At 40.8% G+C, this 27,138-nt stretch overlaps 3 protein-coding genes, 1 long non-coding RNA gene and 1 pseudogene across 5 annotated transcripts in view; 3 read left to right on the top strand and 2 right to left on the bottom strand.

Moving 5' to 3' along the window:
* Window positions 1-13,020, bottom strand: part of poln (polymerase (DNA directed) nu) — an 88,504-nt gene extending 75,484 nt beyond the window's left edge. Inside the window, exons 1-6 of the mRNA XM_085153871.1 lie at window positions 12,908-13,020; window positions 7,174-7,386; window positions 6,568-6,643; window positions 4,827-5,195; window positions 3,354-4,591; window positions 1,964-2,082 (exon numbers count right to left, since the gene is read on the bottom strand). Of these exons, the coding sequence (XP_085009997.1) occupies window positions 1,964-2,082; window positions 3,354-4,591; window positions 4,827-5,195; window positions 6,568-6,643; window positions 7,174-7,315 (1,944 nt within the window). The 5' untranslated portion in view covers window positions 7,316-7,386; window positions 12,908-13,020. The remainder of the gene's footprint in view (window positions 1-1,963; window positions 2,083-3,353; window positions 4,592-4,826; window positions 5,196-6,567; window positions 6,644-7,173; window positions 7,387-12,907) is intronic.
* The window catches only part of LOC146522107 (uncharacterized), a 234,587-nt gene that overhangs the window by 13,078 nt on the left and 194,371 nt on the right, over window positions 1-27,138 (top strand). The window lies entirely within an intron of this gene.
* Window positions 7,711-13,015, bottom strand: haus3 (HAUS augmin-like complex, subunit 3). Its single transcript, XM_085153873.1, has 6 exons — window positions 12,908-13,015; window positions 10,995-12,023; window positions 10,696-10,905; window positions 9,976-10,208; window positions 8,984-9,260; window positions 7,711-8,053 (listed from the first exon to the last, which is right to left on the bottom strand). Exons 2-6 carry the CDS (start codon window positions 11,994-11,996, stop codon window positions 7,826-7,828), a joined length of 1,950 nt encoding a protein of 649 aa, XP_085009999.1. The 5' UTR covers window positions 11,997-12,023; window positions 12,908-13,015; the 3' UTR covers window positions 7,711-7,825.
* Window positions 14,183-14,934, top strand: LOC146522117 (uncharacterized; annotated as a pseudogene). Its single transcript, XR_014873083.1, has 2 exons — window positions 14,183-14,257; window positions 14,349-14,934. The product of XR_014873083.1 is annotated as an uncharacterized LOC146522117 (transcript).
* ptgr1.1 (prostaglandin reductase 1, tandem duplicate 1) lies at window positions 19,504-25,411 on the top strand. Its single transcript, XM_085153891.1, has 9 exons — window positions 19,504-19,620; window positions 21,807-21,955; window positions 22,088-22,133; window positions 22,265-22,324; window positions 22,929-23,096; window positions 23,438-23,711; window positions 24,120-24,225; window positions 24,572-24,690; window positions 24,792-25,411. Exons 2-9 carry the CDS (start codon window positions 21,850-21,852, stop codon window positions 24,900-24,902), a joined length of 990 nt encoding a protein of 329 aa, XP_085010017.1. The 5' UTR covers window positions 19,504-19,620; window positions 21,807-21,849; the 3' UTR covers window positions 24,903-25,411.

Genomic DNA, 27,138 nt, shown 5'->3' with positions numbered 1-27,138 from the left:
CAATAGTTCTCCAGGCTTTCTGAAGGTCTCCCAAAGTTTTTCTTTGGCTGCTTTTTCACACATTTTCAGCCTAGTCCTTGTAACTGACCAATTTTCTTTATTTGTGTATTAAGCCAAGTATCATTAATTTAAGCATAAAGAGTCAGCGTCGTCAACACATTAGAACTTAGAATGAAACTGCATCTTTAGGCTCTTTTTGATATTTGCAGCCTGTCACAAAAAGGTATTTGTTCAATTTTTTTCACTGGAACTGATGAAAAATGCTTTTAAAAAATAGTATTTTTTCACCAACAAGATAATAAAAAGTTGAAAAACTTGGCATATCCTGACATGCAAAGACCTGCCACAGAAGCTGAGAGATGCATCAGATCCTTCAGCTGATCCATCTACTGGTCATTGAAGCCGCATCAGAAATGGTCTCAGTGGAAGAGCAACTGCCAAAAAGCTGTTCTTAAAGAACCAAAACAGGGAGAAGAATTTGAGGTATGTCAAAGTATACAAGAACTGGACTGAAAATAGTGAAAATCTAAGGTCTTATGGAGTGACAAACCCAACGTTGACATTTACGAAACACTCTCAGTCATGGATTGGCTTCCCCAGAGCCTGGACCTCAACGTTACTGAAGCAGTGTGGGATCATCTTGAGAACATCCAACATCCAGAACATCCAAAGATGCAGAGGTTTGAATGTCCTTCAAGAAGCCTCGAGAACTATTCCTGAAAACTACATCTATAAAGTTCAATGCAAAAAAATACAATGTGAATACGCTGAACTCAATATATCAGTATAAATGATCATAACATAAATAACATAACATCAAAACTGTTATGATCCCACAGAAGTCCCATCTACCACAAGTACAATCTCCCCTCCCAGTAACTTTAATGGCATCTTTAAAAAATGTATATCATTCATATCTCTAACTCATTTCTTTTTATGCAAAAGCACCAGGTGTGCAAATGTTCTCTGAAGTCTTGACAAGCGATAGAGAGATGGGTATTTCTGAGGATTTTCAGAGATGATATGTGACTGTATTTATGTGCATAATTCTGCAGGTTGTTGGCTGTCGACCCGGGAGGTAGGAATTCCTGTGATTCAGCTCCCTGAGGAGAGACTTCATTCATTTCCCTGTAAACACAACCCGTTTTCCTGCTGACAAAGTCATGAACCCCCCTCATGGGTGCTGTGCTACAGGATATAGATAGAAAACCCAGGCAGACCATGGCCCATAGCCCAGTACTGGTGCATATGGAGAGAGTGAAAAGAGAGAGGGAGAATGGACTGCTGTGTCTGCTGCTGATTGTAGCAATACAGTAAAGTCCTGCCCTCTTTTTCTCTCCTTCTCCTGCTGCATCCTTCTCATTAGCTCTTCCACATTCCATGCATCCATCCAACCATCTCCCTTACTCCCTTTATAGCACTTTCTCTCTGCAGTTTGCTCTCCTTTTTCAGCTAGTATGTATCATGGACTACGACTCTGTCGGGTCTTTATGACTCAGTGGAGACCCATTACTTGTTGTGTGCTGCAGTGCTGCTGACAAAACTCTTATTTCACACTAGCTACATTTATGTCTATGTAAATGAGAGACACAGCAGCCTTGGTCTAACCTGAAAGCACGTTTTTAAATTTTAGGACTTTTTAGTTTTTCAGTGAAAAAAGCAGAGGCAGAGATAAGCGGAAGAAACGGGGAAATAAAGACACATCAGTTAAATGTATGAAAAAAAAGGACAAGTAAAAGACTGCAAGTGACAACAAAGCTTAGTAAGTACACTTTCTACCCAACTGAAGTGTCAAAGCGGATTTGTTAAGGGCAAAACACTTCATGTCCTCTTCCCATCTTACTGATTATGTGAGCTAAGTAGGCATAAATTAAGCTCAGCATTTATGTCCTATGAGCATTACTTAGGGTTGCAATGTAAAGCAGTTTTTGGAATTTTGCAACATTTCTCTTATGAAACTTACTTTTGCATTGTCATGCTGCTGCTGGCTGCTACTGAGACGGGCAGCTCTAATCCCCGACCCATTAGCCCCACACTCCTGGGACAATGTTGGCATAGCAGCCCTTTCTCCCTCTGAGTTCCCTAGAAGAGGATGTTAGAGCATTTTTTATCTGTTCATCAGTTTTCAAGTCAGTCCTCAATCAATAAACCAGTTCTGTTATGTAAGCATGTTTGAGGCAGCGTGTATGGATGCTTACACAGTGTGTGGCACCTCAGCAGTGTGTGATAGGACAAGGTCAGGCAACACTATAAATCTTAGCTAAGATCAAGCTGACATTTTGCTACGACACAACTTCCAACTTGTTCGAGAGTGTTTGTGCCTGTGTGTGTGTGTGTAGAATGGGTCTTGACCCGGCATTGTCTCTGCAGCTGAGACTCAAGCACCTTCATGCAGCTGTAATGTGAGCAGGCACAAAGTCTCCCGTCAGTGCTGAGTCTCTTCAGCCCTGCCATGTCATCAGTGCCAAATCAAAGAAAGAAAAATGGCTGAGAGCCACTGGAACTGATGTCTGACACAACTTTACAAGCTTTAGCACCCCCTAGAGTTGCTTTTTCTAATCCAACCATAGCTAAAACAGCCCAAGTTTTATTTTATCTATATTATTATTTTATCTCATTTTTTCCAGGTTAAATCATACGGCAGACACTCTATAGAACTGAGAAATTAACTTCTTTCATTTTAATTACATGTCAAATATTGTTTGTGTGATGTTATACAAACGTATACTTTATAGTCTCTTCAGGGCCCTTCAAAATCTAAACGCACACTCAGTCTCTGGGGTGAGTTTTAGGGGAAACAAACATATTCAACAGATATGATAGTGTCACTGATAGTGATTATAAAAATCAAGCATAGTTTTATTTCAGGCTAGCCAAATCTCCACCTGAGACATCACCTAATCCTCCGTTATACTTCCAATTGTAACAAATAGGACATGCTATTTAAGCTGCTTTAGTCTGTATAGTTACTGTGTATCTACAAGTCACTTTACAACCCATCTCCACACCAGCTCCTGCTTTCAATCTGTGTCTGCCTAATATCTGATATGTAAGTGTTGTCATTGTAGCATGCTATGATCTGTGCTCGGTTTATGTTGCTGCTCCTCCTGCCTCCATTTAGTACAACAAATATTAACCCAAATGGAAATATCTCTCTTCTTTTGACTATACTGTTCCTGACTGGACTAATCTTGTGATTGCCACTCTTTTGAGCATAACAATCGTAAACCTTGAATTAACCTATTCAAATGAGCCATTATGAAGGTAAAAATCGGTGGTAAACCCAATATAAGTAAACCCCATTCAATGTCAGGATAATCATATTACAGAAACATCACTAGCAACACACTTACCTGTAGATTTATTCTCAACATCACTGTCCACAGCTGGCACTTCCTCTGCCTCTCTGTCTTCTCCCCCTTTTCCCTCTTCAGTGTCCATTCCGAGAAACTCTGTAAGTTTTCCATCATGTGTCTCACACTGTCCCTGCGCCATCTGATGATTAGCGTTTGCCATTGTTTTATTCTTAAATGTAACTTCCATTTTGGCCTCCATCACCTCTGTCTTTTCTATGTTTTCAGCACTGTTGTCCTGGAGGCTGACGCTCCTGGCCCCAGGCTGCTCCTGAGTGTGGTCGTTCTCTGCTGTGTTGGTCCCAATCTGACCCTTGTTCTGAGGCTTTTCAGTGTTGCAGTGGCTCACATCCTGGAGTCCACTTCCTAAAGATATGGAGATCTTCTGTGGATTTTCATGTTGAACTGTTGTTGCTTTATTCTCAGTATCAAGGAAGTGTTCAGTTTTGACTTCAGAGGCACTGACTATATATTCTAAACCATTTTCTTCATTCTCCCCACGTGTTTCTCTTTTAGTGCCACTGTCAACAAAATCGTCTCTGATGTCTAATGAGTTCAAATGGCTTTTAACTGTGGTGTCTTCAATGGTTCTCACAGGCACAACTCGCTCCATTTCATAGGCAGATCCTTTTGCATGAAGTACATTCACATCTCGATTTTCTCTCTCTTTCCTTGCAGCTTCATTTACTGCGTTTTGAATTTCATGGCATATGTTTGAAATCTGTCTGGTTCCCAGCTCAGTGATATGTTCTGTATCTGCTATCAGCACCTCATCTTCCTTCCCAACTATATTTCTCATCAACTTGGGTAAATGTGCATCACAACAGTTCTCCTGTCTTGTAATAAAGACGCTAGGGGGTAGATGTGCCCTTCCAGTGTTGATTGTTTCAGATTCTGACTGCTGGTATAGCACAACTCTGTCTCCTGCTCCACCACTGGCTGCTTCAGTGAGGTCAGATAGAGGCTGCTTCCATTTTAATCGACTTCCTGGAGCTCTGGTGTCTTGTAGTTTTGTGGCAATATGCCAGCTGTCTTTACCAACCTTTTCTGTCTGTGCACCTGATGTCCTGCTTTCTCTCCCTTCATATATTTTAAGGCACGACGATACTGGATGACAAACTGCAGCAGGCTCCTCTTTATGACAATTAGATTGTTCTGTTGTTGGAAGCATGATGTCAGGATCTTCATCGTCTGGAAATATATCCAAGATGAAAGGTGGTCTGATTTCTTTTGTTGAGCTACAAGTGAAAAGAAAATAAGCAAACAATTTTTTAAAATCCATCCTGCCAGGCATCAGCACCAGAACAGTGTCAATACATGCTAAACCTATGTCCCTCTTAATATCAACCGAATTTGCATAGTTTTAATATATCAAAGTGCAATTCCTAAAGAAGTGTTAATATATTTTGGGATTCCTTTAAACATAAGTAGTCTCTGCAATAAAACTGCATGTTTATTTGCTTTGTCTCTTACTTTTTCCATGGTGTAGTTTCATGTTCAGAGAGCCTCTCTGGTATTTGGAAGGAGAGTGTATATCTGTCTCCATGACAGAAAGTGGCTGGCGTCTCAGGAACCTCATGCTGAGAAAATGACAGAGACTGGCTGGACTTGTAAGCAGGGGGTTCAGAGCACTTTCTGTGGGAATACGTCTGTGAGTACTGATAATAGGCTTCAGTCTGCATTTGGAGAGAGAAATCCCAGTAGGAGGAGGCAGAACAGGAAGCCTGAGATGACAGGGAGCTGTCTGGTGTCTGTGAGTACTGATAGATGGCCAAGGTCTGAGAGCTCTGCCTCTCACTGGACGAATTATAGTGAGCGGTGGAAAGGGAAGACACCTGGGGCCTGGACCACAACATGGAAAACCAATTTCTTTTACTCTTGAATTAAATAGAATACTGCGTCAAAGTCTTGTATCACCCATCATTTCTTTAGATTTTGCCAGAGAAATGGGAAATAAATACAGAGATTTATTGAATTATGTGCAAACAGCCATGGCAACACAGTATATGAGGTAACAGCATAGTTCTAATGAGCTTAGAAAATCAATATTTGGTATGACCACCTTTATTCATCATCACATCCTTAACTCTCTTACCCAAGCTTTTGTCTTTTCTTTCAGTAGCCTTAAGGAGTAGTTTTCCAGGCTTCTTGAAGCACACTCAAAGCTCTTTTTGGTTGATTTTAGATGATCCCACACTGCTTTAATAATGTTTGGTGTATGGGGAGGCAAATCCCTGACTGATAGTGTTTACCGCAATGGCAATGTGTTTGAGATCACTGTCGTGCTGAAAAAATGAAGCTGCTGGCAATCAGATGCTTCTCATGTGGTATTACATGGTAGATCAATATCTGATGGTACTATTCTGTGTTCATAGTTCCACGAATTTTCATAAGATTGCCAAAACCACTTGCCGAAATGCAGTCTCAAACCATAAGGGCTGCATCATGCTTTACTCCATCATGTCTTACAGATGGTTGTAGACAATCACTGCTGTATCTCCTGTTGTTCTCCACAAATATTGACGAATTTAACCAAAAATTTCACATTTGGATTCATTGATCCATTAAGGTCTATGGAAATGGATTTTCTAAGTTGCTAAGTGGTCTGTTATGTGTAGAAACAACACTGCTTCATCTGTTTGTTAGGTGACGTATATTGCTTGAATGAGTCCGTGCCTTAACATCCTAAGACCCGAACTCTTCCACAGCATGCATTTTTAATTTCTCTTTGATATTTGGGCTGATTGGGACCCGATCAATGTAAAAATAAAAGAATTATCAGATTTTTTTTTTTTTTTTACTAATTTTTGTTTCTAAGAAAAAATGAGAGCCACATAGGAGGATATTCGTTTAAAATTTCAATAGAACAGTAGCAGTATAATGTCCTCGTAAGTAGATATCAGGCCCTTGTAGAGCAAAATTGAGTACTTTGGTCTAAATAACCCAAAATGTGATGTCCACATATGTGGACGCCAGGTTCTAGGTTAAAAGACATTCCTCTGAAAATAGTTAAGTAAAAATATTGCCCTGATAATGAGTGAAAAAGCAGCCAAAGAAAAACTTTGGAGAACTATTGCTCAGGACCACTTATAAGGGGTGGCTCATGACTTTTGCACAGTATTCCACAATAACGATGAGTAATAATCATTAGGATCAGCTTAACATTTTGTTGAGGTGTTGATAAAGCTGATATCTGAACATTAATCTGACTTACTGATATGTGCTTCTCTCCTCCTGACTCCAGCTGCTGTCAGCCCAAGACTCCCTCTGGCTGCAATTATACATCTCCACTACCACATGCACATCAAAAGAGCACAGAACTAAATACAGACAGCATTATATAACTTGCATGCAAGGCAAACTGAGCAGTAAAATGTTAAATGAGATGGGACCTACTTTATTCTTTTTCACATCTGCACTTAGTGTTTTGTAAGTTGCTGCTATCTATAATAATAGTTTGCAATAGCCCGCCCAGAAGTTGCATTTTTACAAAGCTTCAGTCTCTGAGTTTTCTTATGTTTCAAATTCATACATAAATTCTATATTTTTCCCCTCTTATTATTGTTAATGAAGTGGTTCCCAACCTTTTCCTGGTATGCCTTTACCTCCAGATTTTGTCATTCTGCAATAATGAAAAGCAACTCCAACTTGAAATAAATGTCAGCACAAAAGCTTCAGCTGATTTTTTCCCCTCGGATAAATCCTATTGCAGTGTGTTTAGAACATATTATTCCCCTCTTAATCCATGCGACCCAATGCTGTCTGTAGTTTGAGAACCACTGGCATACTGCAACAAGCTCAACTTGTCTGTGCTTCTAACCTGCCTGACTTTGTCTGCGATTGCTGGAGTAGTTTTGGTTGCATCTGGCTCCACGCAGACTTTGGGCCCGCAGAGCAGCCAAGACCTTCTGGGCTGCCCGTGACAGGGGTCCGGTGTACAATCTGTTGTTGGACCACTCCATCTCATTCCCAACAGAACAACTTAGCTCTCCCACTGTGCCCACAGAGCTTTGATTCTTCAGCTATGAAATGCCTGAATAGGACAAAGAAGAGAGCTTCTTCAGTGATAAACAGGCGAGCTTTAAACTGGCGTTTTTTTTAAACAAAAATTTAACAGAAAACAAAACAAACAAAAAGAAAACATTTTCCAGGAACTTTCACCAAGTATACTGACAATAACAAGAAGCAATCACAAGGCATTTATAATAAAAATCAAAACTTCAGAAATGTAGTATTTTACTTTATTTAACTGATGACTGGAGACGAAGAAAAAAACAAAAAAACAACACAATCATGGATGCTTTTCACTTATGAATGTTTACATGAATTAAACACATTCAAATGAATCCCATATAAACAGCTCCATCTCCAACACAAAAAGATGAAACTAGGTTATCAGCAAAGATAATTTTTCATTTTTTCAGCTCAAGCACAGAGAGTGCCTGAGCCGCCTGTAAATAATCTCTGAAGTTTTACTGCTGCCCTCTCTTTGCAGACATTTTCCCTTCCAGATCTTCAACTATTTTCTGCAGCAGTCGGGCATCCAAGTGAAAGTAGATATACAATTCCCTCTCCCGCCTGAGGAGGGCATTACGCTCCAGCTGAGAACGCTTGGTTTTAATTTTTCCCAGAATTTCTTGCATTAGTTGATGTAAACTCTGCAGCTGAGACTCTGCTTCCATGAGCTTCGCTGTGAGCTCCTGGAGAAAAAAATAAAATAAAAAAATTATGAGGGTGAATGAGAAACAAAGATATAAGCACAGAGAAACACAATACCATATGAACACGTCTATGCAGTTTACTACAGTTGTGGGACAATAAGCAAAGATTTATGTAAATTTACATTAGTTGGTTTATCAAAAATATTAAGAGAATCATTGTCACAAAGCCTATATCGTTAATGCTATGGCAGCATTAAAAAGCGCACATTCACATTTTAAAACAGATTTTTTTAAGTCCACTTTGTATGAAGGCTGAACTTATAACTGCTGAAATGTAGTAGAGATGAATAGCTAATAGTCATTGATATTAAATCCCATGCCATGCAGTAAAGCTGATCCTCTTGTGAACAATTTATTACACAGTGCTTCTGTGCCCAACAAACAAATGTACAGTGGAACCCCGACTTATGAATACCCCGTTTCACGAAAAATTCAAGCTACGAAGACACTGGACGGCAATATTTCTGCCCGTGTTACGGCAAAATGCCAGAGTAACGAAATCTGCTGGCTCTGATTGGCTGAGCCTACAATGCCTTCCGAATCATGTGACAACCTATTGGCTTCCGTACTTGCGCTTCGCTGTTCCACTTGAACGACGTATTGTTGTTCTAGTTAGCAATTAGCCTATAGCCTGTCGTTCAGCATCGCCTCACTCAAAACGCGCAATGGGTGCTTCGACTTACGAAAGACCCTCAGGAACGAATTAATTTCGTAAGTCGGGGTTCCACTGTATTTCTTTACAATTTAACAATGTGTGGAGAAATTCAGAAAACACACCGTGCTATCAGGTTATTCACCAATTGTGTCAAGTATTAGGTCTAAAAATCATCTGACTCACATGAAGGGATGAGTGAACTCTGTCACCTTCGTTAACTATTCAAACTATAAAGTGAAAGGAAACACACCCACCTGTGCATTGGGGCAAAGGAGCTCCTGGTCAGTTAGACGTACCTGCGGGCCCAAGACCAGCTGCTGGAATTCAGTGTACATGGCCCTGTGAAGCGCCTCACAGTCGCCATAAAGACGAGCTGCTGTGAAACACTGCTCACGGCCAGCGCCAGCCAGAGCATCTTTGATCAAATGGAGGTTGTTTGCTAGATTACTAGCAGCTTGGTCCAACGCTTCATATGTTCGAAAAGGCTCTGATCGACTGTGGGCTGAATCATAGTCAAGCATCTGAAGGAGTCTGGGTAAAAAAGGGTGGAAATAACACCAAGTTATTCCAAAGTGATACAGCCTGCATTTATTAAAGGATCCAAAGGGTCATAAGCCAAAAGCAGAGTGCTGAGGTGAGTCTGTACTCCTGACTTAGGTCTGCAAACAAGAAAAATGCCACCTAACAGCTGCTAGGGTGAAGCACCCATAAAGATGTGCTGAAGCTAGCCATGGGGGATATATGGAGTTTCAGGTTTGATACTCAAACCTTCTGTTGGTGAGGGGGACCTAATCAAAAGGCTCAAAGGAAGAGCTAAAAGTAGATGAACTGAGGGGCAGCACCAAGATTCAGTGTAAGATAAAAGGATATTTTGAACCATTAAAAATGCAAAGGTACTCTAGCAGAGTTTGAAAATAAAAACTAAGGCTGGAGATCTACATTTGTACACACACACACACACACACACACACACACACACACACACACACACAGGTTGAACTGATGTCGTCAGATACATTTAATCATGTTTGTCCAGTTTTTGAAAGGGCAACTAGTGTTTGTCAAATGTGCATGTGGTAAAACTGTAACTTGTTAATAAAAACTATTTTAGAATAAAGAAAATTAACATACTACAACAGCTGGCTGAACTTAAATGATTATTTATGTGTTTGGCTCATGCTTTTTCTGTCTATAATTCCAGCTCTAAAACTAAAGCCTATAGTAAATAGAGTTCAAATCTTCTCACCTGCTGAAAGCTGCATCTTTAGAGCTGATGATAGGGTTGGGTTTAGGGTTAATTATCAGGTCAGGATGTGCCAGAGACTTGATCCGGAGAGACACTTCTTCACCTTCCTTTTTCAGCTTGCCTTTAACATCACACAGGTGCTTCTGACACGTCTTCCACCTTCTTAACTCCATCTCCTGAGCCAGTAGGAGCAGGTCAAAAGAGGCTTTCTGACGGAGCAAGGAGTCTCGTACCTGGGTGGACAGTGTTACACTTGATTTAGTTTGATGGATTCCAATTCCTAAAAGGACATGTAATGACAAGGAACGGTGGCTCCACAACTTTCTTAAATCTTACGCAAATTCCACAATACAGGTGTCTGTTGACAGACAAAGGACCAAATACATGACACTTACATGATGCTTACGAATATGCTAGCTTACAACCATTGCCTTTTTTTTTTTTAAGTTAACTTAAAGTTTCAGCTGTTTTGTTCAGGGCATTTTTAAAAGCTATGGTCTTTTAAAAAATGTGTTTTCAAGGATCTGATATCAAGAATATCATTAGTGGTTTATATGAGTTTTCAGTTTCACCATTATTGCTTTTCAACATCTGGGCCTGACCTCTTACCTGTCTGAGAGACAGGCTGAGAACGATTTATCTCACATTAAAATCTCGTAATGTAATAAACACCGTATAAACACCGTGTCTCAGAGTGAAATTAGTGGAAATGCTGCTAACCTGATTCTGTCTGGAGGTGTAGTAGTCCTGCCTGGCCACTTGCAAAGCCAGGTCTCCCCTCACTACTGGTAAATTAAGCAGTCTGGCTGACTCCCTCAGGGCAGCAGGTACTGGTCCATGAAGCAGAGCTTCCAGCTCTGCTTCCACAGCCTGCAGCTCCTTTCTGGACACAACCTCACGCACATGTAGGGAGGAGGAGGTGGAAATGCTCTGGTAGCATAAAGACAGATGTAAGAAAGCACTTTATAGAAGAAGACAAAGCATTAATAAAACAGACAGTCACAACATGTTTACTTTACCTTAGTATGACAAGACTTGTCTGACAGCCAGTCTAGTCCAGCCCTGACGCTCTTCTCCTCAGCCACAGCCTGCATCAGTTGGTGCTGAGCAACAATATGAGACCACTGAAGTCTGGCCATCTCAGTCCTCCTGCGATCGACCAGCCGCTCTTCTCCCTCGTGCCCAGTGTCCTCCTCTTTTCCATCTTCACAAGAACTGAGGTCAAGGACCTGGAAACGCTCGGAACAGGAACTCTCAACAATGGCTGATATGCCCTGGAAAAAATGTTTCTGTGTGAAGGCAGCAAGTGCTTTAGTGTTGAGCTCCTCCTGATTTAGGTATGGATCCAAGGGAAGCTGAGAGAGGAGAAAAGTGGGCTTCTGGGAAACAGGAGGGTCTGTATGGTCTTTTCCCTTTGGTTTGGCTTCTGGCTGAACTGGAAAATATGATGCAAGATTGCTGACCTCATCTGTTAGGGTTTGTAACAGTGTGTTGGTGTCAGCATTCTCAGCTCCAATAGAAGAGTTGGCCTCGTTGAGCTTACATGAAGTGCTCTCCAGCTCTGCAGTGAGTCGCAGGTCAACATCTGCACGGGAAGTGCTGACAACCTGCAACTTGTTATAACGTCGCTGCTTCAATTCTTTCTCTTTACGCAGGGCCTGGAGCTCTGCCTCCAAGTCCTCTATAGGGAAAGTCTCCTCTGCCGCAAACATAGATGATGAAGAGGATGACCCCAAGATCTTACCAGTGCTCCCATCTGAATTTCCAATGGTTTTAAGAACTTCACTCAAGGCGGTTTCATCTAAAATTGGTTTGCTGGAATTTTGTAGCTCCTGAAAGGCACGTGCCTCCTCTGGGGTGAGGACGTTGCTCTGGTTGAGAGTCCGACAGACAAACCGCAAGAAGTGAAGGTTCTCCGGAGCACAGTCAAAGAGCCAGTCGAACTCTGAGGTCTTCAGTGATGATGAACCAGGATAACCCAGGCGGCCTAGGGCCTCCACAAACTGTCCACCATCTAACATGTTTAACCTGTTTCCCACAACACTGTGCTAGTCAGTCATGCAGCAACACAATGGAGATCAAAGAAGATTAGATGAAGGCACATGAGGCAAGGAAAATATACAGCAAAGCATAATTCTGACTTTTCCAGACTAAGGATATTCTGGGGTTAATGTGCATTGTTTTCTGGTCAGCTACATTATCAGTTCAAAACACTGCATAACACATAAACATAAACTGAAAACACAGTTCATTATTGACACCCCCCCCCCCCCCCAAACGAATCAAAATGCACATAGTTGTAACCCTGAAACGATTTCCCCAGAGCTTCAGTATTTCATCACGGCATTTCTTAACATTCCCTGTAAAACATCATCAGAGCCATTTCTTCTTCTTCTTCGTTCAGTTAGCTTCAACATCTCTGTTCCTTCCAACTTCACTGTTACACCTGTCTCCCTTACACATGTATTGTATGGCATCTACTGACTCTTCTTCTTAACAGGGTCACCTCTAAATTCATATGACAAAAACCATCACGACATCATAAAAACAATTTGGACTTAACAATTACTTAAGAAATTCTGTACACAAAATATTTTGTGTACAAATACAAAATATTTGTACACAGAATTGACTAGGAATCCACAATATTACAAAAATATATAACTGATCCGGTACATAATACTAAAAGCTAACAAATGAAAGCATATGAGCTTAAGACAAAACACCGATAGCACCGACGGCTATGATAATACAACTGTCACAACTAGCTACCGAGCTACCTAAGCATACCAGCCGTTGTGCATTAACTAGCTAGTCGATGGTTAGAGAATGGCTACACTCGTAAGTACGCCTGTAAAGGGCTGCTGTATTTCGCTTGTTATCTGAACATTTTGAGTCAAACCAGACAGTAAACTGCCAACAAAATACTCACAATTTTAATTTTAAAAGAAGAAACCTCCGGTCCTTAGCGTCTTCTTCTCGCCATTTATAGGTTCGCGCCAAACATCCAAACCGAGCAGTGTTGCCAACTCCTCTTCTTCCTCCAGTTTAACGGCAGCTTGCAGCCATCGAAGTTGCATTACTGCCACCCTCTGGTGTTACTTAGACTGCACTTAGCTCTTTAAATCCTCTTACAGTTTTTTCTGATGGCTTTAACCCTAACTGTGATTCTTATAGCACAATTCCTAAAACTATTAATACTTATAGCAAAACCACTCACTGAGTTTGCAAAACTAAAAGCACAAACACTGCTTTGCACTCAGTTTGCAATTTTGTAACACACACTTTGCAAAACTGTAGGCACAACTCACTGCTTACACTCTTTTTGCAGAACTTTAAACACAACTCACTGCTTACACTCAATTACCAAATTTCCAACACACTCCTAGCAAAATTATACACATGTATGGCTATCATTAACACTATTTTGCCAACTGTCTGGCACACTTTCACATGTGAAAACTGTTTTAGATAATTAGTCCACTTTGCAATCAGCCTAAGCACTATAAACAGGCCACAGGTAAGCTGTCTATGTGGAGTACAATGGAAGGAGCAGTAAGAGTGAGAAGAGTGAGAATCAGAGGAGGCCGAGGGAGAGGACGTGGAGGTGAAGAAGTTGGAGGAAGAGGACGTGGAGGTGAAGAAGTTGGAGGAAGAGGACGTGGAGGTGAAGAAGCAAGAGGGTTAGAGGAAGTTAGAGGAAGAGGACAAGGAGGAGCAAGAAGAGGACGAGGAGGGGAAAGAGGAAGGGTAAGAAGAGTAAGAAACAGAATAACTGATGACATCAGAGCTACAATAGTGGACCATGTCATCAACCATGGGATGACCCTGAGGGAAGCTGGCCAACGGGTTCAGCCTAAACTGAGCCGCTACACTGTGGCAAGCATCATTAGGACATTTCGAAATGAGAATCGGTAAGTACTTTGTAGCACTGCCATACTCTAATGAGAAACACAACAGTACCATACATGCAAAAATACTGAAATTGTTACTTTACAGAATTGCTAGACGTCCAGATGTCGGGGGCAGAGGCAGAATGTTCACTCCAGAGCAAGAGACCCATATAGTGAACATGGTGATTGCCAATAATGCAATAAGACTGCGCGAAATACAGCAGCACATAATTGATAATGACACCATCTTTCAGAATATACACAGTGCAAGCATTTCTGCACTAAGTTGTGTACTTGCGCGCCACAGATTAAGAATGAAGCAAATTTACAGAGTTCCTTTCAAGAGAAACACAGAACATGTAAAGCAACTGCGATATGACTATGTGCAGGTAAGCTAGTGTCATTGGTTCTGAATTTGGAAGTGCATACTGTAGTGCTGTGCATGGGCCTGATGTGTTGCATTTGTTTTGTCTTGTCCAGAGAGTGATGGAACTAGAAGCAGATGCAACGGGACATGAGCTACTTTTTGTAGATGAGGCCGGTTTTAACCTCAGTAAAACCAGGAGACGTGGCAGGAACATTATTGGACACCGTGCCATCATCAATGTCCCAGGACAACGTGGTGGTAACATAACCATGTGTGCAGCTATAAGCCAAAATGGTGTTGTTCACCATCATGCAACCATAGGCCCATACAACACTGCACACATTATTGCATTCCTGGACACCTTGCATGACATGCTCACTGTTCAGAGACCAGAGCAGACCCCATATGTCATCATATGGGACAATGTTAGTTTCCATAGGGCTGCTTTGGTCCGCAACTGGTTTACAGACCACCCATCCTTCATGTCACTCAACCTCCCTCCATACTCTCCATTCTTAAATCCCATCGAGGAGTTCTTCTCTGCCTGGCGCTGGAAAGTGTATGACCGTTATCCTCATCAACAGGTAGCCCTTTTACAGGCAATGGAGGAGGCATGTGGAGATATTGACCAGGCATCATGTCAGGCCTGGATACGGCATTCAAGGAGATATTTTCCCCGGTGCCTTGGACTGGAGGATATCGCATGCGATGTGGACGATATTTTGTGGCCGGACCCAGAAAGACGACATGATGTAGGCTGATTGTCTTTTTTTTTTTTTCCTTTTTTTTGTGAAATTCCTATTTTGTGTTCTGACTTTGTCTTGGTTTTGATGAGTGTGAATAAACACCAATACTTGAAGTTTGGATCCTTTTATGTTTACATGACACTATGACAAAAGTGTGACCTCAAATTGACATCTGTACACAGAGAAAGCAAAAGCCAGATGTGTTTTGTATTCATACCATCAGTGTGCAGTTGGCGCATTGTGTGCTTAGTAGATGATGGCTTGTGTGTACTGTTTGATACGAAAACACCATTTTTACGAAGGTGTGAAGAGTTAATCTAGCTGTGTTCGCAAGAGAACTACAATGTTTTGATAATTGGGTGAAAGGTTTTCTTATTTGTGTGTAGAGTTTTGCAAAAATAGCCAATAGTTACAAAAAATGTGCTTAAGCAATCAGAAAAAACTGTAAACAACCCTGTTCTTCTCAGAAACCGAAGAACAACTCCTTTCCGTTCATGACATCCTAGCCAGTCAACCACCTTTTCAAACCTGAGTTCCCCCCTAATTCCCAATTCTATCCTCATCATTCCAGTGTGGTTATCATACCTTCTGCAGATAAGAAATACATGCTCAATTGTTTCCATAACACCACACCAATTACACAGCCCCGTTAAATGTTTCCCCATCCTAAAAAGAGTGCCATTCAGGTAACAATGCCCTGTTCTTATTCTACACATGACAATCTCCTCCTGCCTATTTATTTCTTTATTTCTTTTAACTTCTACTGTATTTTGTACCCTATACAATTGTCTCCTGTTAGTTTCCTTATCCATGCCATTTTCCATAACTTCTTACTTTCGCTCCAAACAATACACTTGCCCTCAGATTTAGATAATGGTATCTGTACCTCAATGTCTACTCTTTTAACAATTGTTTTTTTTTTAATTTCCTGTCCCATTTGGTTCTTTAGCCGTCAGAATTGTTGTCTGAAGACCAACAAGGATACCAAATGGATTTATTTTGCCAAATGGATCATCATGGCATTGCCGTATTGGTCCATTTGATCGACCTTTGTTTTTATTATTTATTTTATTTTATTTTCAGTTGTTACAGACGGGACAGACATGAGTGAGGGACAGGAAAGGGAGAAAGAAAGAGGAAGGAAAAGAAAAACAGAAGGGGAGAGGGACAGTGAGAAAGGGGGAAAAAATCTCCTGGATCACCTGTTGAGAGAAAAAGAATAGAAAACAAGCAAAAAAAAAACCAAAGCAATATACTACACACAATACCATCGCATTAATCTAGCTAAGTGTAAACAGCAGTAAATACTAAATATTGAATGTTGTGCAGCACGCAGGACAGACAGCGCACAATGTGCTTTGAAGTAGCAGCCAAGAAAGGTGTGATTTAAGTCTACGAACAGTGCACACCTGTGTGGATCAGCGCGCTTGTATTCAAATGGTTTCCCCATGTAATGGTCTGCTAGAGGATGTAGAGAGCCATAGCCCTGTCCCCCAGGGCATGAAGCAGGCATGGAGGAGATCCAGGCCCCAGACATCCAGAGGCCCCAGAGTGCGAGAGCCCAAGGAGGACCACCGGAGGGGCATCCGTGCCACCCTCATGGGAAGGGCTGAGGATCCCCAGACGAGGGGTCACCCAGTAGCCACCGAGCAGAAGCTAGAGGGAGCTGCACCGGCGTGCTTGCCTGCTCTGCCGGCAGCCAACTGTGCCAGAGTGAACCGAGCCGCAGGCCCGAGGGGCCCCCGCCCCCCGGAAGAGGCCCAACCGAGCTATAGGCACCAGGCCCCGCCAAGTAGCCACCGGGAGTGAGTTGGTACATACCTGAGCGCCCAGCCCCGGACACCAAGAACCACCAACGCACCGACCCCTGAGGGCAACAGTCACCGGCAGGGAGTGTGGTGAGGGGAGATAGGCCTCCACACTTTGGAGGGCCTGGGAGTTCCCAGAGAGGTGGAGTCTAAGACCCGACCTGACATATAGACACAGACAAACAGGCACACACAGACACAAACATGCATTCCCACCCTCATGCACACATATACAAACACTCAGCACTCACCCAACGTAAGGATTGACATAAATGGACATGTACACACAATCACACTCCCCAAACATACTCTATACCCCGGGTCCAGGTACCCTCGCCCCCAGAGGGGGAAACGGCACCCAGACCCAAGAGATGTTACCCTTCCCTCCAGGGTGGAGGCAAGCAGACCACCCCAGGCTCCGCAGCAGCAGCATGTCTACTCTTTTAACAACTTCCTTAGCCATTCTATCTGCTCTTTCATTCCCCACAATGCCTATATGAGCTGGTGTCCACATTATTACTACACTTTTGTCCTGCTCACACACTCTATGGTGAGCAAACATAACATCATACAGAATGGTCTGATTACTACTTGTATTCCCATTTTCTATAATTAACACAGCTGACAATGAATCAGTGCATATTATTACTTTTGGAACTCGGCTGCCTTCCACCCATTCTAAGGCCATCAATATGGCATACAGCTCTACTGCATACACACTCAAAAAGTTTTATGTTCTCTTCCCAAACTTGATATTTAATTCCGGAACTACCACTGCCAAACCAGTTGCTTCACTATCTGGATCTTTCGATCCATCTGTGTACACCTGCACATAGCCACTGTACTTGCCTTCCAATCTACTATAAAATTCTTGACAATTCTTCTTCTTCATGTTTAACGGCAGCTTGCATCCAAAGATGTTGCCCTACTGCCATCTCCTGGCTTTAATTCTTACTTCACTTCCAAGTCCTCAGATCCTCTCAATGAGAGGAGTATTTCTTAAAAAAACGAAAAACCACCCCTTTGCCTCCACCATGAGTTAACTGATTGACCACTTTTTCAAACCTAAGTTCCATTCCACCACTCATTTCAACCCTCATCACCCTCCTGTGACTTACATACTTCCTACAACTAATAATGTTCAACCGTCTCCATAGCATTACACCAATCACACAACCCTGTCGGATGTTTCCCTATCCTAAAAAGAGTACCATTTAGAAAGCAATGACCTGTTCATATTCTACTTATAATAACCTCCTCCTGTCTATTTAATCCACTACTCCTCTTAACTTCTATTTTGTTTTGTACCCTATATAAATGTCTCCCTTTTGTTTCATTATCCCATGCCATTTGCCAGAAGTTCTTACTTTCTGTCCAAACTATACTTTTCCCTTCAGATTTTGACAGTGGTATCTATACATCTATATCGACTTTTTTAACATCTGCTTTAGCCAACCTATCTGCTCTTTCAGTGGCAGTCCTAGCCTGTTTGGTGCCCTGAGCGAACCCCCCCCCCCCCTCCCTATATGTATATGTATATATATATATTGTTGGGTTCAAATATTGAAGAGGGGTAGAGGAGCTAATCAACTTTCATAATAACAACACTGATCCGGCTGGGTGGAGTCAAACGATGATTTTAATGACACGCGTGGGAAGACCGCCGCTGTACGCAGACAGCGCCGATCCCCAACTTACATAGCATAAGCAGGTGTTTTATACCTTTCAGGGCTTAAATTTACTACGCCCCTTAAACGTCACTCAGATACAGTTCATACATAGGTTTCAAAACCACAATGACTTAACACAGTTTAAAATAACATTGTCTCCGTCTCCACAGCAGATGCTTCCTGTCAGCCTACTTTCACTTCTTGTCTGGAAAACCAGACCCACACCCTGCAAGAAACTGTTCCTCTTTTACAGAGACAATTTTAGAGTTACAAGCAAACATGATTAACCTCTCACCTATAAATGAGATAAAGTCTACTGTGTGTGTGTGTGTGTGTGTATGTGGCTCGACCTCACCAGCTGAAACTTGTAACCTTTTCCACCAGACAGAAGGCCAGCATGTACACATTTCAGATTATAACAAGCATTCAAAAGCATTTAAGATTATTGATTTAACTCAACAGTTTAGAGTGGTTATAACTGCACTTGTAATAAAGGCTAATTGGGTACCAATATGTTTAAACATCTGAATGCAATATCAATAGTGCAGATTGTATTATTAATGCAATGGTAATGATGATGATGATTATTAACAATAGCAGCAAAATATATCTCTAATTCCTCACAATATATATATATATATATATATATATATATATATATATATATATATATATATATATATATATATATATATATGGCGTGTGTGGCGCTTCATTTTTTTTAAAAAACTGAAAGACAGAAATCAGATTATAGGATCTGTAGTGTTGTTTATTTATATTATGGTATTTATCATTCGTGATATTTATTACTGTATGCATACTTTATTAGAAGAGATGAGATTTAAAAAAAATCTCTTCCTTGCTGGTTCCATCGAAGAAGAAATGCTCAAGAAACTATGTAGCACGTACGTAATCCAATTCCACAACAGTGTGATGGGGAATCAGCTGTGTTTTGCTGCCCATTTTATTTCGAATCTGGCGCGAACCGGCGAGCCAGTTACTGATCAGTCACGTGGTACGGACTGCCCGCGAGGCCTCGAATGTCACTGCATACGTAATCAAAGCAAGCCTCGAGACGCGCTTCACAAAAACTTCCCCGAGATTACCCGATACAGGTATCGAAGCTTCGACACACAGGACACACCACTACACACTTCATCGGTAAGGCGAGGCTCCAGTTTATATCGTTATTTGTGGAATAATAGGATTTACTCAGCTGTACTGTTTTAGTAGAAGAGGCGAACTTAGGAAGTGTAGCAGGCTACAGGAGGGAATTGCAACTCACTTTTAAGCGTTTGCTTTTAGTTGATTACTTACTGCCCATAGTCATGTGTTGTAGTCTGCGTCAGTATTATTTGCCAAAGAACATGGACGCTGTAGTGGGTTTTACGAAGTACATGTATGAGACAAAAGAGTACATTTATAAGTCTATGAAGACTGAAAACCGCAGGATACGCTTCCTGCTTTGTTTTGTGTGCGTATGACTGTACATGTGTGTTTTTGAGCATGCTAAAAAATTGTGCATTCCAAATGAATTACTACTCCCATAACAAGATCTGAGAAATTATAATCCGATAGTGACAGTATCAGATAGTTTATAGTCAGATACTTTATGGTCAGAAGAAACAGGTGTTATGAGATAATAAAAGACGCTTTGTCCCATACTTGAGAAATTCTTTTGTTAGAATTTTTGTAAATAATTTAGCTATAACAGTCATAATAATAGTAATAATGATCATTTATACCAAGTGAAATAAAATATTTAAAAATCATCAGAGCCACATGCTTTGTGTTTTTACTGAAAACCTGTCTGGATTTTTTTATTTTTTTTTTAAAGCTGTTTTTGGGGGGGTTCTTGTGACAAACTATGTCAGAAGTATGGTAATATACAATTTTCACTGAAGAAGGATTGGCTGTCAGCGAGTCGTTTGGCGCCAAAAAGATAAACAAGTCGTGCTTTTTCGCGGCAAAACGTCCATACAGAGCGCGCGCATGACTAGCGTCAGAGGCGGCGCAAAACTTTTAGCCAATCAGATTTGGAGATACAAGCTCTTCGTCCTCGCCACCCTCCCCATCCCCCTTCCCAGCTTGTTGAAATATGATTTTGCAGTATGTGTACAGTTCATCTCTGCACAGGCAAGCAGAAAACTCGGATGGTGAACGAATCACAACCATTGAAGCTTTTGCTGCAAAGAAACAGTAACATAAGGAGGCGTGTCAGGGAGCCGCTCACTAAAGTATAGTTGTTTGAACATTTCTTTCCGTTTGTAAGATAAGATAAGATAACCCTTATTAGTCCCACACGAGGGAAATTTGTTTTGTTACAGCAGAAAGTGGACAGTGCAAAGTTATATAGCAAAAATTAGAGAACACTGGAATAGAATAAGATACTATATACAATAAGATAAAAATAGAATACAAATGCTATATACAACTGAGTAAAAATACAACTTTGTCATAAAAAGAGTATTGTACGGAAGCGTAGAGCTGCCACCCAGGCAAAAGAAAAATACAAGTGTATCACGTTATAACGTGAAAAGTTTATTGTTCTAACAAGATACTTTTCCTGTTTGTACAATATACTATCATGTTTGTACAATATACTTTTCACGTTTGAACAACATAATATCACGTTATTACAATATACATAATTATCACGTTCGTACAATATATTTATATTGTACGAACGTGATAATTATATTGTACGAACGTGATAATTATATTGTACGAACGTGATAATTATATTGTACGAACGTGATAATTATATTGTACGAACGTGATAATTATATTGTACGAACGTGATAATTATATTGTACGAACGTGATATTTATGTATATTGTAATAACGTGATATTATGTTGTTCAAACGTGAAAAGTATATTGTACAAACGTGATAGTATATTGTACAAACAGGAAAAGTATCTTGTTAGAACAATAAACTTTTCACGTTATAACGTGATACACTTGTATTTTTCTTTTGCCTGGGTGGCAGCTCTACGCTTCCGTAGTATTGCACTTAGTCTTAAAGTATTAAAGTAATTAATAAATTACAACTCAAATTTTAATCACAAACCCATCTTCTGAGCTGGGCAAGGCTCTGCAGCAGGCTGGGAGTCAGGACCATCAACAAAGTACAGCGAAATATTTAATTTACACAGTGTCCCTAAAATCTCTCACATCTCAATGGATTTTGGCTGATTATCTTAGGAACTTAGGAAAAATATTTAACAACTGCTGTTTAAAAGCTTGATTTTTTTCTAAGATCTGTCAGAGAAAGTACCCTCCAGCCTTTCCTGTGAGTGGTGAAAAGGCTGGTGATGATTTTCTCATGTCTTCTTATGTTTACAGAAGCAGTTAAAAGCTATATCTGCTGCCATACAAGAGAAGAATCATGGTTCAAGCCAAGTTCTGGGTAATGACTAAACACTTTGACGGCTTCCCAAAAAACAGTGATTTTGAGCTGAAGGTGGAGGAGCTCCCTGAGCCCAAAGATGGAGGTAGGACTTTGTTGTTGTTTTTTTTTTCTCTCTGATAGGACAGAAAAGCCCCCACCCACCCACACACACAGACACACACAAACAACACACATATTTATTTTGTCAAATAAATGTGTGTACCTATGTTTTCAGAGGTGCTTCTGGAAGCTGTGTTTCTCAGTGTCGACCCGTACATGAGGTGAGTAGAGAGCAGAACCACATAACTGAATCATTTTCATAGCAATGCTACGTTTAGCTCATTTTTATACAGATGAAAATATATTTCAAAATGTATTCGACTGTATTGTAACACACTGCTTGTCTCATCAGGCCGTTCAGCAGAGTTAGCATGAAGGAAGGAGATGTGATGATTGGAACTCAGGTGGCCAAGTAAGAAACACAAACAGTCCAGCACACGGGGAAAGCTTTTATCCTCAGTGATGTGCATGCCTGATGTTTACTGAAAAAGAACGCGGCCTTCATCTGCTGCTAATGACCAAAGACTTTGTGTCATTCCTCACGGACTCGAGAGTAAAAACAGATGTTGAGACTGTTCAGATGTCCGATCTGTTCCAGTGGAAATGTTTTTTGTTGACAAACATGCACAATAAATTACTTTCTATTCAACCTCGAAGAGAATCTGTTTCAAACCCACATGTCACACATTTCCTTTAATTTGTAGGAACAGTTTGTAGCACTGAGAACACATCTTTCTCGGCAGTCAGTTTTCCACACAAAGCAATGTCACACAGAGGAAAGGCTAACATATGTGATAAAATGAACTAATATTGCAGAAATACATATACCGATTGTACAGGTGCTTATCAGTGCTCAGTCTGGTATTTGAGTACCTAATACCTGATAAACCTCTAGACTTATAATCTTTAACTGTATTCTACAGTTTAATTTTGCGTTTTCAGCTACTAGCATTATCAAATTATCATCTCAATGAGAAGCTTTTTAATGTGATTATTATGTTGTTGTTTTTCTTTAGAGTGATCCAGAGTAAAAATCCAGCGTTTCCTGTGGGAAGCCACGTTGTGAGTAACAGCGGGTGGAGAACCCACACAATCAGTGATGGGACCGGCCTCACTCCCATCCTGCCTGAGTGGCCTAAAGATGTGTCCCTGTCTCTGGCTCTGGGTGCCATCGGGATGCCCGGGTAAGACAGATTTAAGTAACCTGCATGGATCAAAGTCACTTTCTATTGGATGTTAAATCATGGCAGGATGTTCTGACTCTTCCAGCAGTTATTAGGTTGAAAATTGCAACCAAATAAAAGCATTAAAAATCAAAAAACAAGTAACAGTAAGACGTGAGTGATTTTATAGAGAAATATTTACATAAAATAGTCTTCTTTTAAGACAGTAGGTGGACAAACCCCAGATGTTTTCTCCTGTTGATGAGCTGAAGCAGAGTTTCTAAGCAGTGATTTTTGTGGATATAATTAATATGGCAATCAAAGAGGCAACAGCTGGATTTACCGTTTCTGTCTCTCTGCAGACTGACGGCTGTTTATGGGATAGAAGACGTGTTGGGTCTAAAGGAGGGCGAGACCCTGCTGGTGAACGCTGCAGCTGGAGCGGTGGGCTCCGTGGTGGGACAGATCGCCAAGATCAAGGGTTGTAAGGTGGTGGGCTCGACAGGCTCTGATGCCAAAGTGGTTTTTCTCAAAGAGCTGGGATTTGATGAGGCCTTCAACTACAAAACTGTGGATTCCCTGGAGGAGGCTCTGAGGAAGGCTTCACCTGAAGGATACGACTGCTTGTTTGAAAATGTGAGCATTTGTGATGTTAAATTGCAAAGCTTTCTGTTTTTGAGTGACAGCAGATTACCGCTTTTTAGCAAGTGATTGAAACTCCACGTGCCGCCATGACCACCCCGTTTCCCTAAACGTAAAATGTCCAGTCTCTCCCAAACTTCGCGGGCATGAGTCGAAAGTCAAGTTTGGAAATGTTTGATATGCGATTTGTCAGTAATGGTTAGAGCGCCACCTAATGGGACGACGATAATCATCATTGAATGGGATGAAATTTTAGCTGGTGGTTCTCCGAAGCATGACTTCAATCAATGTCACATCAGATCGAAAATGCTGGGTGTAGGTGTTGGCCGTGGCTCGACGCGACGGAGGGCCCTCAGAACGCTGCTTGCAGCTTTAATTTGTTTTTGTTGTTGTTGTTTTTAGGTGGGAGGTTCTTTTGCAACTGTTGCCCTGGAGCAGATGAAGAACTGTGGAAGAATAGCTGTGTGTGGAAGTATCTCCACCTACAATGACAGCACACCACAGACAGGTGAGGATAGCAGGCATCATTTTTTAGAGAGTTGTAGAAACTCTGTCATTGTGGTATTCATTTTTTTTTTTATGAGACAGTTAATGATGTCATGTTTTCTAAAAACAAATAGATCCTAATGCTTTCATCAATTAACTTAATTCCTTCTTATAATGAGAAATGCAGTTAATACACCCATTAAAATTTCTCATGTATTATTGTTGTTTTTCACTAGAGGGAGACATTGCACTACTGAAGAAGTGTGCTTTAAAAGCTGTGGAGACAGAGTTATTTTAGATATGGATTGTAGTTTCCTTGCTGTGAAATATGTTTTATATTTTTCTCTCTTTAATGATCTGTGTTTTAGGTCCGTATCCCTACTTCACTATGATCATAAAGGAGCTGAAGATGGAGGGATTTATGCAAAGCAGCAGGCAGCACAAGCACCCTGAAACCCTCAAGAGACTGTTAGCATGGGTGAAAGAGGTTAGTGTGAGCCTTTCCTTTAAGTAAAGATGTAAACATCAGTTACCTGTGTTTCTGTTTTGATGTATTGTATTTGTGATCTGTGTATTGTGCATCCACAGGGCAAACTGCAGTGTCGGGAGCACGTCACAAAAGGCTTTGAAAACATGCCGGCTGCTTTTATGGGGATGATGCGGGGAGAAAACATCGGCAAGGCCGTCGTCGCAGTCTGAAAAGTTCAATGCAAGAGAGCCAGCATTACTAATAACTGCCATTATTACACAATCTATGAATTAATGAAGAATCGAGCAATCACCATAACTGAATCATTTCACATTAACATTTCACTTGTTTTTCTTGTTTTGTTTTGTTTTTTTAGTGCATTGGTACTCATCGAAACAGCAGTTAAGCAACTCTGGTACACTTTAAACATTCAAAGAAATGTGATTTCTAGTCAGAAATCAGTTGTTCATAACGAATTGTTAGTTAAATCTGAAATATTACATTGAAATTGTGATTGTAGTTTACATTTAGACGGTTTGTGTAGCTTCACCATTCAGAGACTGAAACCTGAATGAAATTTTACTGAAGAAAAAGGAAATTGGTCAAAGGACATCATTCTGTTACGATCAGTGAAGATCTGTGGCTGCTACGTGAACACATTATTTACTGCAGAATGATTAACCGCATGCTTTGTGTTTACTGGAAACCTTTCTGTGTATAAAGTTGGTTTTTTTTCTTTGTTTGTCTTTTTTTCCTTGTGAAACAACAATTCTGTGGCTTCAAGCTGTAGTTTGCTATACAGTATGAATCTGATGTTTGTAGCTTCTGCTTCTTGGGACTCCCATATCAAAGGCAAGAGCAACTTAGATCCCAGCTCAGGGCCGTGCAGAGAGGTTTAAAGGGGCGGGTGCTCAAAGTTAAAAAGGGGCACATTGAACCAGGCTGAATAACAACAACACACATTCATCAAGAATCTAATATGGGCAACAAGGCAAAGCAAACGTAGCCGATGTTTTACCTGATGGGTACAATGTTGCTGTAGAGGGGTTGCTGTGGATAGTGCTGGAGGGCAGGGCTGTGTTGATCTGAGACTGTAGACATTAAAAAGTCCATAGGAGAGATGGTAGCTGATTAAACAAGTGTCATGAGATAATAACAAAATGCAAAGATTGGTGACAGCGCTTGGAACCATAAGGCAACAAAAAACTGTGAGAAATAATTTAGGCTCTGCCTGTGAATCACTCTGCTTCTCTTCTTCCTTCCATCCCATCATTTCATATATCACTCTCCACTTGCTGTCTATCTGAGAACAAGGCACAACTTGCTATTGCAATAAGCTATAATTTAATTATCCACACCTAACAACTCTTGCACTTAATGATGACAGAAAAATGTTATATCACTGCCTTTAGTAGCCTCACACAGCTCCTACTGTTTCCTCGTCATGTCCTTACCAGGCATGTCTGGACATTGTTATATCATGAGTAATAATTTTTTTCCATCCATCTAAATAAAACACACACATGCACGCACACACAGTGACATTTTAGACTTTCTTCAGAATACTGTATATACTATGGGCATCATGGTGCTGATCCAGAATCCTTACATTATTATTTATTACTAGAGCTACAATAATAAAGCAACGAGGACGGAGAAGTAATAAATATGAAATAATGTATTTATGATGATTTCATTTGTTTCACTATCCACTCTGTGCAGGCAGAAAGCTTATTACATTTTTAAACTGTAGAGATACAATAATTTTACTGCTGTAAAAACCAAATTTTGTCTTATTTAAAATATAAATCTAATATAATCTGCTTCTTAATGTATGTTCTTTAAAATACAGCGTGTGTTTTTTAATATATTATAATTATAATGATGCATAATTATGTGGACATGCATATTAGATCGTATTTTAGTGAAATATAATCCCTCCAGAAAGGCAGGAAAAGCCCGGAAACTTACTTTAAAACTAAATATGTTCCCTAAAACGGTGACAGAGCTACAGACCCATGACAGCCATACACAGGTAGCCAGCAGCTATGACCAGCACTACTTGTGCAGTTAATAAAAGGACAGGTAATGTTTGTCACGCTGTTGCACACGCAGCACGCTCGTTTGTTTCAACATACCAACGTGTACATAATAAGCTAATACTCCTGTGTGCTATAGACTACAGTGTACGCTGTACACCTACTTACTGGTTTTATCGCATCAGTCTGTGTCTCTGAGTTAACTTGTTTCTCCTACAGCTCCGGACCGCAAAAAATGCGCGTGCTCTTTGTGAGCTCGTTCCCGGCTCGTAACCAGCGCGTTCTGCCATCAAGGGCGATCATTGGTTAAATGTGATCATGTGACTGATGCAAGCCAGATCCTTTTATTTAGCAAAACTGTGATTAATAGTTAAATATTATTGTTGAGGGACACAGACAGGACTCCGCACGCACACATACATTAAAA

This window comes from Neolamprologus multifasciatus, chromosome 3, assembly GCF_963576455.1.
Source record: "Neolamprologus multifasciatus chromosome 3, fNeoMul1.2, whole genome shotgun sequence".
NCBI classification, from domain to species: domain Eukaryota; kingdom Metazoa; phylum Chordata; class Actinopteri; order Cichliformes; family Cichlidae; genus Neolamprologus; species Neolamprologus multifasciatus.
This window is presented reverse-complemented; position numbering and strand designations above follow the sequence as displayed.

Coding starts and splice junctions, on each gene's coding strand:
- haus3 (XM_085153873.1), bottom strand. CDS start 11,996: ATGTTAGATGGTGGACAGTTTGTGGAGGCCCTAGGCCGCCTGGGTTAT. Junction 10,906..10,994: donor ACAAGTCTTGTCATACTAAG/GTAAAGTAAACA, acceptor TTATGCTACCAG/AGCATTTCCACCTCCTCCTC. Junction 9,261..9,975: donor AAAGATGCAGCTTTCAGCAG/GTGAGAAGATTT, acceptor TTTTTTACCCAG/ACTCCTTCAGATGCTTGACT.
- ptgr1.1 (XM_085153891.1), top strand. CDS start 21,850: ATGGTTCAAGCCAAGTTCTGGGTAATGACTAAACACTTTGACGGCTTC. Junction 23,712..24,119: donor ACGACTGCTTGTTTGAAAAT/GTGAGCATTTGT, acceptor TGTTGTTTTTAG/GTGGGAGGTTCTTTTGCAAC. Junction 24,226..24,571: donor TGACAGCACACCACAGACAG/GTGAGGATAGCA, acceptor TCTGTGTTTTAG/GTCCGTATCCCTACTTCACT.